The sequence below is a fragment of the Amphiura filiformis genome, chromosome 4, assembly GCF_039555335.1.
Source record: "Amphiura filiformis chromosome 4, Afil_fr2py, whole genome shotgun sequence".
Taxonomy (NCBI): domain Eukaryota; kingdom Metazoa; phylum Echinodermata; class Ophiuroidea; order Amphilepidida; family Amphiuridae; genus Amphiura; species Amphiura filiformis.
The window spans coordinates 66,106,412-66,118,528 of NC_092631.1; the positions used below are offsets into that span (position 1 = coordinate 66,106,412).

Sequence of the window (12,117 nt, forward strand, 5' to 3'; positions counted from 1 at the left end):
TATATAGCGCTTTATGCCGTAAACAGCCTCAAAGCGCTTCACATTTTGATGAACCGAATCATACAACACTTTTCATAAAAATCCAAATCTAATTTTTTTACTAAGCATAAGAAAGGCAATACATTGTTTCTCTTATTGCTTAGAAAGCACTCCAAACAATCAGGTCCATGGGGGCCAAATAAGACATTTTTGACAATTAAGTCACCATAATTAGACTATCATAAACTGAAAACACCAAAGGTCTAGCATACTTGGTTCTAAATCTATGAAGTTTTGTGATGTCTATTTTCCTATGTACTTTATCATTTTTTTACTCCATATTTTTGTCTTTATCTCAATTTCAAATTTGCCACCTTTGGCCTCCATCGACCAGATTGTATCACATATAACTAAGACAGCATTTATTTTGGCCCTGCATGGTGGCAGAGGAAATGTCTTACATTCACTCTTCAATACCGGAAAAACTCAATAGTTAGCATATGTGCTTACTATTGAGCGCTTTAAAAAAATGCGAACATAAAGTACCCCATCCACAAAAATGTAAAGGGTTTTGAGCAAAACACCGATACACATAGTTATATACGAACAAGTAAACCTGCTAATTTGTGTCTCAACTCCATTTATAGCTCAGTTGGTAGAGCACCGGACTTTTTCGGTACAATTTCATGTTTTCAAAAGCGCTTGATAGTAAGCACATATGCCAACTACCGAGTTTTTACGGTAGATAAATCATCCAGAAACTGATTAAAACAAATTACAAGCATATATTGACTGCAGTATTTTAGCTTTTTTTAATATTATAAATATGGAAGAATTTAGCAACAAATCTGAAATCAAACTGTCTAAAAACCAAACATCTGTGGTTAATTAACCCTGTCACGTTTCAAATGAATTGCTATGGTCCATACAGTGACACGTGCATATTGATGAAGACCTGCTCAATAAAATATTGCATTTATTGATTATCTCTTTTCACTGACAATTAGATAGTACAGAGTGACATTCTTTGAAGTGATTGTTAATTGTTGAGCTATATATTCGGTGTATATATTCGGTGTCAGGGTCACATTTACCTATCCAGTTTAGTCAAATTTGTCAAGTAACCGTTATTTTCAAATCTATTGTGAGCTTAGAATTTTACAATTGAGTATGGCGTTAATAAACAACCGATACTAAATATGGGTGGTTAGATTGTATATACTGTGTTTGTACCTCACATTGAGGCCTGAACCAGAATAATCAAATTTACCAGTTTTAAGTTAAATTGTACAAGCGGTTTTGATATTAGTAAACAAATAAAAACACGTTTCACAATGTCACATACAACAGTATGAGTGGTTATCGCCATAGGGGATGAGGCTATCACTCTCCATTCATGACATCTACACAGATCTAAAATCTCACTGGAATTATGAGAAAAATATGAGTTTTTTCTGATGCCAAAATCTCCATTTTGATAGTATAAAGTGAGGGGGAATGAGGCTCACAACCCTTTAAACTATAACATTAAAACAAATACAACAAATATTTTAATCTCTATAAAAAATAATGTGAAATACTCATTGGTTAATGAACTCAAGGTTAATTTGAACACAACTGGTTTGAAATGATTTGGAGTATGCAAATGGATAAGCATGGAAATTATAATAATTGAATCTTTATCAAATGAATTAATTTGACCTGATAACAACAGATGGCTAACAGGTGGAAGCCAGTTTGTGATATTTATACTTCCATTCAGTAGTATTTCATAACTTTGGTAATCAATTCTTTTGAAAAAATGTTTGATCTTTTCAAATAGCAATTAATTACTCTCTATTCAAAAGGCCTATCGACATTGGTAGTTGTTCCTTTGATTGTTTACTGTTTACTTTCCAATTCTGGGCTTTCTTTTTAGAAACCTTACAAAAAGGCAAAATGCATATCATGTAACTCTTTTCAGCATATATGTGGCTATCCACCACAAACTGGTCGTAAAGTCCGCATTTTCCATTTTGAGATACAATCAAAAACAGTATATGGATGTCTATGTAAAATATATTAGGAATTTGGCCTTTGATGAACCATAACTTCACTTCCAGATGTCCAATGAAGCTGGTTGAGGTGCCATTTTAAAGCTGAAAGTGCATTCTTTCAAAATCTGCAACTAAACAGAAAATGATCTAGAGCCGACTTTACTACCACTTCGTGGTGGATGGTCACATATATATGATGTGTGCACTGTTGGTCACAGCCACTTTGGACTATTCCAATTGAAATCCCCCCCCCATGAAAGACATAACCTGAAACTCCCACCAAGGGGTACAGATTTCAAATGAACGTCGCCCATTAATGTAAACCCCATTTGAAATTCACTCCCTGTGTGGGAGATTAAGGTCATGTCTTCCATAGAGGGTGTATGTTTTTCAACTGTAATAGCCCTAGCCCATAACTTTTATGATGTTAGTTAATTGTAGCTTGATGTAGATTAGCCAAAATTATATCAAAATGTTTACCAACATTTTTTCCTTGATTGTAAACATCTCAAAAAAAGTAACTAGCCCCCTTAAATAATGGCCATTATTCAAAAATGGGCTATTGTATTACGAATCTGTAAAATGTGTTGGAAGCAGAATTTATTTCTGCCCATTTTGACACCTCAGTTGATACGATAGCCCAGAAAACAATAAAACACCAGTCAATTTAATGCAGTGAGGTCCAGATTTGAAAGTTGCATTTACAACAATACAAAAACACTCAGATATCATTACATAGATTTCCTTCCATTATACTGAATACAAATCAAAAGAATTTAGACAATTGTGACACAATCTGGTCCATGGGAGCCAAAGGCGGCAAATTTGAAACTGAAATGCCTCCTTTGGCCCCGTGGACCAGATAGTGTCACAAATGAGGTGTCAAAATGCGCAGAAATATATTCTGCTTCCACCACATTTTACAGATTTGTAATACAATCTCCTGTTTTTGAATAATGGTCATTATTTAAGGGGGTAAGTTACTTTTTTTGAGATGTTTGTATGTACCAGTATGTTAGCTTTCTTATAATATGCATGATTGTTATTGCTTTACCTCTGACGTTGACCTTGTTGATACTTCTGATATTCCAGCAACTTGTACATTGCCTGATGCATCCTCCCTCAAGTCTAGGTAACCAGAAGACGGATTAAGTAGATCGCGGATCATTTCGTTGTATATCTGAAATGATATTAAAAATGTACATAAAGTATTGGTTCACTTACGATACAACCACAATGAAACAGACTCAATGTGTAAGTTTTGGAGAGAAAAAAGAACAGTCAGGCATACCATATTTAATGACCCAGGGTGTTGCATTATCTAAAAGAAGGGTGTTTATTTGAAGTGAATTTTTGATGAAAAAAGGTGCAAATATGACTTTTGGAATTCACAAAAATACAACTTTCTATTTGATCAACATGGCGGCTTGCATACAGGGACCACATCTTATTGGAAAATACTACAAAATTAGAGCTGTAAGAACATTTTTATGCAAGAATGCAATTTATTTATTTAAATAATTGAACATTCTACCATAATGTGGCAATGCACCTGAAAACAAACAATATATTGACCCATTTCTAGTTTTGTTACATACAGGGAGGGTCAGCTATGAAACAAAACTAGTTAACATTTATAGGATGTCATTCATTTTTTGGGTTGTTCCCTTACAAGAAAGGCAAAACCAATCAAACTTATTGAAAATCACTAGTTTTTCTGAAAGATCCATTTTCCACAGGTAACCTCCTAATTCAACAATAAATGTTTGACATTTTTTTAATGTCAAACATTAAGCTTGCTTGAAAGCAAGCTTTTACCATAAAAAAATAAAATAAAATAAAATGCATCTTGATTTTTGGTACAACTACAGGATACAAATGTGTTATATCTTTAACCTGATCACACATTTAATAAAATAATGATATTTGTCCTGTTTACCTAAAGTCAGCAAAATTTGTTCTGAGATATGGTCCACTACATTTTCTAATAAAGAATATAGAGAGCAAAAGGAATTTCCAGTCCATTTCTTGACTATTTGTTTTTATCTCAATTGCTAACATGCAATGTGAGAGGCAATTTATCAAAATATTGTCATTTTGTCAATATTGTCATAAGGCGACGAATAAAACAAACAAAATTTTACTAAAATCATATAAAATCAACTGATTTTTGGGCCTGAACATTTTTTATAAAATACGTTTGCTAAAAATCTTTTTTTTTCCAGATTTTTCAGAAAAAAATAGTTGATATGATACAAGATTGTGTTAATCTACTGAAGATGACTGATATCAGATTGTGATAATGTTGCTATCTACTGAAGATAACTGATATCAGACTGTGTTAATGTTGCTACCTACTGAAGATAGTTCATATACGATGGTGTTAATGTTGCTATTTACTGAAGATAGATGATATCAGATTGTGTTAATGTTGCTATCTACATGTACTGAAGATAGCTGATATTAGAATGTGTTAATGTTGCTATCTACTGAAGATTGTTGATACAAGATTTTGTTAATGTTGCTATCTACTGAAGATGACTGATATCAGATTGTGATAATGTTGCTATCTACTGAAGATGACTGATATCAGACTGTGTTAATGTTGCTACCTACTGAGGATAGTTCATATACGATGGTGTTAATGCTGCTATCTACTCAAAATGGCTGACATCAGATTCTGTTAATGTTGCTATCTACTAAAGATAGTTGATACAAGATTGTGCTAATGTTGCTATCTACTGTAGATAGCTGATATTAGAGTGTGTTAATGTTGCTATCTACTGAAGATAGTTGATACAATATGTTGTTAATGTTGCTATCTACTGAAGATAGCTGATATCAGAATATATGTTAATTTTGCTATCTACTGAAGATAGCTGATATCAGAATGTGTTAATGTTGCTATCTACTGAAGATAGCTGATATCAGAATGTGTTAATTTTGCTATCTACTGAAGATAGCTGATATTAGAATGTGTTAATGTTGCTATCTACTGAAGATAACTGATATCAGAATGTGTTAATTTTACTATCTACAGAAGATGACTGATAACAGATTGTGATAATGTTGCTATCTACTGAAGATGACTGATATCAGACTGTGTTAATGTTGCTACCTACTGAGGATAGTTCATATATGATGGTGTTAATGTTGCTATTTACTGAAAATGGCTGATATCAGATTGTGTCAATGTTGCTATCTACTGAAGATAGGGTTCATACAAGATTGTGTTAATGTTGCTATCTACTGAAGATAGCTGATATAAGATTGTTTGCTATCTACTGAATACCAACAAGAATGGGTAATAATCAAAATATTTATTCCTTCCGCTTACTTTAAAAAAAATCAGAAATAAAATTTATGACCGATGTATAAATAAATGTAATTAATATTTGAAATGATTATGTTTGTGTGATCTTGCCAGAAGCCTATGCAGTAACCAATGAATTAAAATTGAACTTGCTATCGTAGAAGATGATATACTACTGACAACAACACCCGCAAACTAAATCAATTGATTCCTCTTCAGAACAGGTGGGCCTCCTATACAACTATAAACCAATGACGTAAAGTGCTGTCTTCTTCTCAATGTGATACATACATCACTGATGACAATATTAAAGAATAACACCACCACACATGTTATTGGTTGACCTATTTTTTAAATACCATCACATTAATGTTTTGCATGTGTGAACATGTTTTAATGTAAGAAAAAACACAGTTTATAATACACAAATAAAAACAGACTACATCAAAATGATTGGTACATTTGGAACCCATCAGTTTTGATATCTACTACTTCTTCCAAATACAACACTGGGTCCTCGTGTAATGACCACAATGATACAATATAAGTACACCACTATGTGATGCAGTTTTTTCCTATGTTTATGGCATCTTTCAGTTTCACATACTGATGCATAACTTTAGAATAATTTTTTACCCCAATAGTACAAGAATGTGCTTTGAACACTTAGGAACAGTTTTCATACAGTGAATTTGAAATCAGTGCAAAAAACACAATAACGCAACCCTATTACAAATTGGCTTTTTTTTGCCTAATTTTCACCTAAATGCAATTTACAGTTTTCCTTACGATACATCACTACATATGATGACAACATTAACATTTTGAATTCAATTTGATACTTGTTTTTAAAATACTACCAGTCAGCTGGCCAGACAACCAAACAGCCAGTCAGACATACAGCCAGCCACACAGTCAGCCATACCAGTCAGCCAGATATCCAACTAGTCAGCTTGCCATGCTAGCCCACTCCATGCCTGTTAGCCAGTCAGCCAGCTAGACAGTCAGTCAGCAAGTCAGATAGTCAACCATGAGCCAGCTAGTAAGCCAGACAGCCATCAAATTAAAACCGACCAGAAAGCCCACCAGCCATGCCCATGCATGTCATTTATATTCAATTTAGGCCTGCTTCAAATTTTGAGACAATGAAAAAAAAACTACGCATTCAAATCATTTGTAATCAAAGTAATGTAGAAGTTCATCCGATGTTATTCTCTTGAAGCATTCAGAAACCTGCAGCATTAAAATTAAAATATCTGGAAATTAAAACACCTGTACGCATATTTCAATATTCAATTAACCCTTTGTAAAACAAATTTATAACTGGCTCAAAAATGGCAAAAACTGTCAAAAATAATTTACAAATGCAACAAGCCCAGTATCAATGATGAAGTAAAGTTAAATCTGGGGATACATAATGTGTGGTTCTAGCGATATTGAATATATTACTTGCATTAATAAATAGCCTGTGCATGCGTAAAAGTGTTCAAGATGTCACGCAATCATATCATACAGGTGTTGATAGAAAAACACTTTTGACATGATTGATTTGTTTAATTGAAGATCACTCTAATAAAACGGAATAAATGTTAAGGCTATTGAAAACTTGAATACAAGGAAGGTGGAAAGACTTCCTGGTGCTCCAGGGTGTTAACAAAACTGATGGCTTTGAGGTTGTTGCAACCACAGAGTACTATGTGGTTGCAACAGGTAAGGGAATATTGGAATAGCAAGGTTTGTAAAATCCATGTTCAAACATGCATACAAACCATGGTTGTGCTTGCTAAGATGTAGCCTATAATACTATGGGCACTTATTATGTTGCTACAGGGTAAGAGGTGATCATCTGCAGGCAAGATGTGATCATCTGTGAGCAAGATGTGATCATCTGCGGGCAAGATGTGAGTAAGATGTGATCATCTGCAAGCAAGATGTGATCATCTGCAGGCAAGATGTGATCATCTGAAGGTAAAATGTAATCATCTGCAGGTAAGATGTGATCATCTGTGGGCAAGATGTGATCATCCGTGGGCAAGATGTGATCATCTGTGGGCAAGATGTGATCATCTGCAGGCAAGATGTGATCATCTGCAGGCAAGATGTCATCATCTGTGAGCAAGATGTGATCATCTGCAAGATGTGATCATCTGCGGGCAAGATGTGATCATCTGCAGGCAAGATGTGATCATCTGTGAGCAAGATGTGATCATCTGTGGGCAAGATGTGATCATCTGTGGGCAAGATGTGATCATCTGCGGGCAAGATGTGGTCATCTGCAGGGAAGATGTGATCATCTGTGGGCAAGATGTGATCATCTGCAGGCAAGATATGATCATCTGCAGACAAGATGTGATCATCTGCAGGCAAGATGTGATCATCTGCAGGCAAGATGTGATCATCTGCGGGCAAGATGTGATCATCTGCAGGCAAGATGTGATCATCTGTGGGCAAGATGTGATCATCTGCGGGCAAGATGTGATCATCTGCAAGATGTGATCATCTGCAGGAAAGATGTGATCATCTGCAGGCAAGATGTGATCATCTGCAGGCATCTGCAGGCAAGATGTGATCATCTGCAGGCAAGATGTGATCATCTGTGGGCAAGATGTGATCATCTGCAGGCAAGATGTGATCATCTGCAGGCAAGATGTGATAATCTGCAGGCAAGTTGTGATAATCTGCAGGCAAGATGTGATCATCTGTGGGCAAGATGTGATCATCTGTGGGCAAGATGTGATCATCTGCGGGCAAGATGTAATCATCTGCGGGCAAGATGTAATCATCTGCAGGCAAGATGTAATCATCTGTGGGCAAGATGTGATCATCTATCTCTGAGCAAGATGTGATCATGCATGCAATGTGTGAAGCACACACTCCCCCAGTATCTCACCCTTCTCCACTCTTCATCTTTCAATGATGGAGGGTCTCAAATGACCTGTCCACAACATGACTTTGTCCAGCATTGATTGGGGGAGCACAGGGGCAGAGATTTACAAAAAACAGTCAAAGTGTGCCAATATTGTTTCCATCATTGTAACATAAATTGCACAGTGCTGAGCAGGTGGCTTGTGGATGGGTAATGGCTCTTAAATAATTAAGACGATTTTTGGTCACCATGTGAGCCAAGACTCACTTTTTTCCTCGGTAGAAAAGCTCTTAATTTCCTCCTTGATCAACTATACAACATTTGTCAGATTCTGACCGTGCTTCACATTTTGCCTATGTAACCATCCTTATTTTCTATTGTTGAGTCACATATTGTACATAAAATTTTACATTTAATTATAAAACTGACCTCCAAGTAGGACATGGTGACCTTAAAGACTGAATCCTCCACCTTAGATTCCATCTCATGGAAGAGATCGTTGAGAGCTCTCGCCATGATCCCGGGTTCATCATCATTACCCAGCATAGTATAGGTCTTACCAGCACCTGAGAAAATAGAAAATAAACAACATTGAAAATAGATTAAAGTCAATATAAAAGATATTGGAAGTGATCCTAAGATTATAATTAAAAACAGGGAAAATATGACACAACATCCAATGGGGGAGTAACATAAGACATATAAACAAAGTTAAAAACCTGACGTTTCGAAAAGACAAAACTTTTCTTTCTCAAGGGATAAAATAAGAGACCTGCTCTCAGTATAGTGGAGATTATAGTCAGGAATGAAAATAGTGTATGGTACCGGAGCTGTCCATCAAATATGAGCCAAATATGAGTATCTGTGCTTTAACAAATTGCGCGACTACAAAATGCGATGCGTTGTTGCTCGCGTGTACCCCGATGGTACAACAAAGATTTTCTTTCCTTTTAAATTGCGGAAACGAGTGAAATAGTGAAATAAAATCCATAAAATAGAGTAGTTGTATTTTTTAAAAACATAACAAAGTAAATACATTTCAAAAAAGCTCAATTTTGCGAAAGAAACAATGTCTAGAGTACACAGCCATGTTAAATCAACCTTGAGTGATCCTGGCATTTAGCACTAGGTCCAGCGACACTCCACCCCCCAACAAAAAAAAAAAACCCAAAACATTATGATTTTATGACATATTATTACCAGATTTAAAAAAAATTAAATACTGACTGGATTATTTGTAAAATAGGCAACACTTCAGTGCCACACAAATGCACCTAATTAGGTCTCAAACCTATGGAATTAGCCAACCTTACCTGTAGCACCATACGCAAACACTGTAGCATTGTAGCCCTCGGTCACACTCCGAATCAAACTTTTGGTTGATTTATTGTAAACTTCTTCCTGAAAAAACAAAAGAAAGCAAACAAAATAATAAATTACATCAAATCTTGAACACAGAATGGTATCACGAAAAGTGTTTTTGTTTGCTTGTTTGATAATGACGAGGAAGGAATGTGGACAAGGTGTTCATGTAATTGTGACTGTTAGAAATCATAAATCATGAGAAAAAATAATGTGCTATGAAAAGCTATGGTATTATATCAAATAATAATATATTGTTTTATTCCAACATAACACACACTCCTTTGGGTGTACATTGATGAAGCTAGGTGTGGGTACACATTTTTTTTCTTTCTTCAAAAAAGAATATTTCATTGAAAAGACATGGATTTTGTTTGAAGAATATGATGTATACATTAGATAAAACCTAAACATTCAGATATAATTTTTTTCTAGATTATGCCTCAACCAGCTACAGTTTCCATTAAATATTAATAAATCAATCTTAGTTAAAGGACTACTCAGCAATTTGCTCATTTGGAAAATTGTAAATTTCATCAAAATTCAAGTTTTGTGCCACTTTGTTAGTAGCATAGATGTGCTACCTTAGCCTGCAAGTGGTTAAGTCTTAAAGTTGTATATTAAAGACAAAATAACATGAAATTGTAATATCTAGAGAAAGTAGCTTCATGTATTTGAACGGAACTTCAACTTCATCAATACTGCTGTTTTCCTTGTTTTTTTGCCAAATTTTTCATTGCAAAAATACCTAATGACAATTTTAATGCTTTATCTTCACTATTTTAATTTTTTTTTCACTTTCACTGTGATTACTTAATGGGCCTTTAATGTTCAATTTCCCTTATATATAAATTTTCCTGACTACCATGTTTGTGTTTCCATTAGCAACAAGTCATTACTTATATATAGACAAATAGATCTGTCACTTAGCAGGGACCATGGCGATGAATTGCAGGCAGTTATACTCGCTTCTGCATTTCACTGCAAACATGGCTTCTAATCAATTAAGTGCCTTTTCTTTATTGGTAGTACTAAAAATAGTGACCAACTTCAGAGTTATAGAATTTTATATTAAATGAACATAGTTGCTTGCAAATATTGTCGGGTTCATCACATAATCAGTGACATATCGTAAGGAAAACTGTAAAGTGCATTTCGGAGAAAATTGCAGATATTTTACCCATTTAAAAGCTAAAATCAAGTACAAATAGTACAAGAGGGTGCTTGAACACTCAGGAACGGTTTTTACACAGTGAATTTAAAATTTGTGCATTTTTTACTGACATATAGCCTAGTATATCACTACATGTGATGTACATCTTCTGATAAAATCTGCATCACATAGCGACGTATTGTGTGTGATGTATTATACTACGCCACTATGTGATACACCAATTTCGATTTTCGACCCGGGGGCTTGCTCCCCCAAAGCCCCACTCCAAAAAAAATAGCGCATGTAAACTACATTGTATTAGCTTGCAATAACATACTATGGCTTGTAGCTACAGATGTATCTAATCAGTGGTCATAGAGGCACAAGGGATCATCATATAAGTATATAGCTACATTGTACTTTTGTACCCCCCCCCCCAAAAAAACAACAACAAACAAATGCAACAAATGACCAATGAGAAAGTTCTCAAATCAAACTCTGTGGCCCCTCAATCAGCCCTAATGCCACCCCAATCAGCTGATAACACTCCATACTCTGTATACCTTCCTCGAGTTGATAAAGTAAAATCAAATTTTGAGATTTTATTAATAAAAACTTAATTTTTGCAGGAATCTGTTCTGCTAGTTGGATTCCTTGCACCATTTCCTTTCTGAGTATGTATACCTTTATTTATTTCTCATCATTACATTTAGAGATACAATAAAAACAATATCTAAATTACTGAATCGAGAAAGGTATACTGTCTCTAATTTTAATCTACCAAAACATTTCCACTAATTAACATTATCAAAATATTTCATTAAACCTCACCTTAACATTTCTGATACATGGCACGATCAAGATAATGAGCTGTTTGTTACTGATATTGATTTTGAGATATTGGCAAATGAACTGTTCAATGTTTTGTATATGTTTCATCAACATGAAACTCGCAGGAACTGCAAGTCTAACTATGTGTACAATGTACAGTATGATATAATTTTCAGTATATTGTTATATTTTATGTAAAGGTGCTTGTTTCATGTTGAAATGTTAATGCCAAATTGTCATTAAAAAATTAAAAAACCCACCATATTTTCCTTGATTATGGTTGCCTGACTTGCCTGTAGGAAACCCATTATTTTGTCCAACCTTTAAAATACAGTACACCAACACCTGTATGCATTCTCATGGTGCCCTATCACTAATGATATGAGCCACATAAATAAAATTTAATACAATTACATGCCATAATAAAATCAATTAAGTAGTAAAATGCAACAAATACATCAATACTAGTAATTGTGTTATCCTTGAGGAACTGGTAATTGCAACAAATTGAAGACAATAACAAATGCTTTTAGTTTTAGGTAAATGCTAAGGCTAATGAAACGATAAGTTTCCCGTC

The 12,117-nt window shown here is 34.6% G+C and overlaps 1 protein-coding gene across 3 annotated transcripts in view; it reads right to left on the reverse strand.

The window, feature by feature from the left end:
• Nucleotides 1-12,117, reverse strand: part of LOC140151223 (kinesin-like protein KIF19) — a 48,750-nt gene that overhangs the window by 16,112 nt on the left and 20,521 nt on the right. For all 3 annotated transcript variants that reach the window (XM_072173487.1, XM_072173488.1, XM_072173489.1), the window contains exons 5-7: nt 9,508-9,595; nt 8,624-8,760; nt 3,070-3,195 (exon numbers count right to left, since the gene is read on the reverse strand). In XM_072173487.1, the coding sequence (XP_072029588.1) occupies nt 3,070-3,195; nt 8,624-8,760; nt 9,508-9,595 (351 nt within the window). The remainder of the gene's footprint in view (nt 1-3,069; nt 3,196-8,623; nt 8,761-9,507; nt 9,596-12,117) is intronic.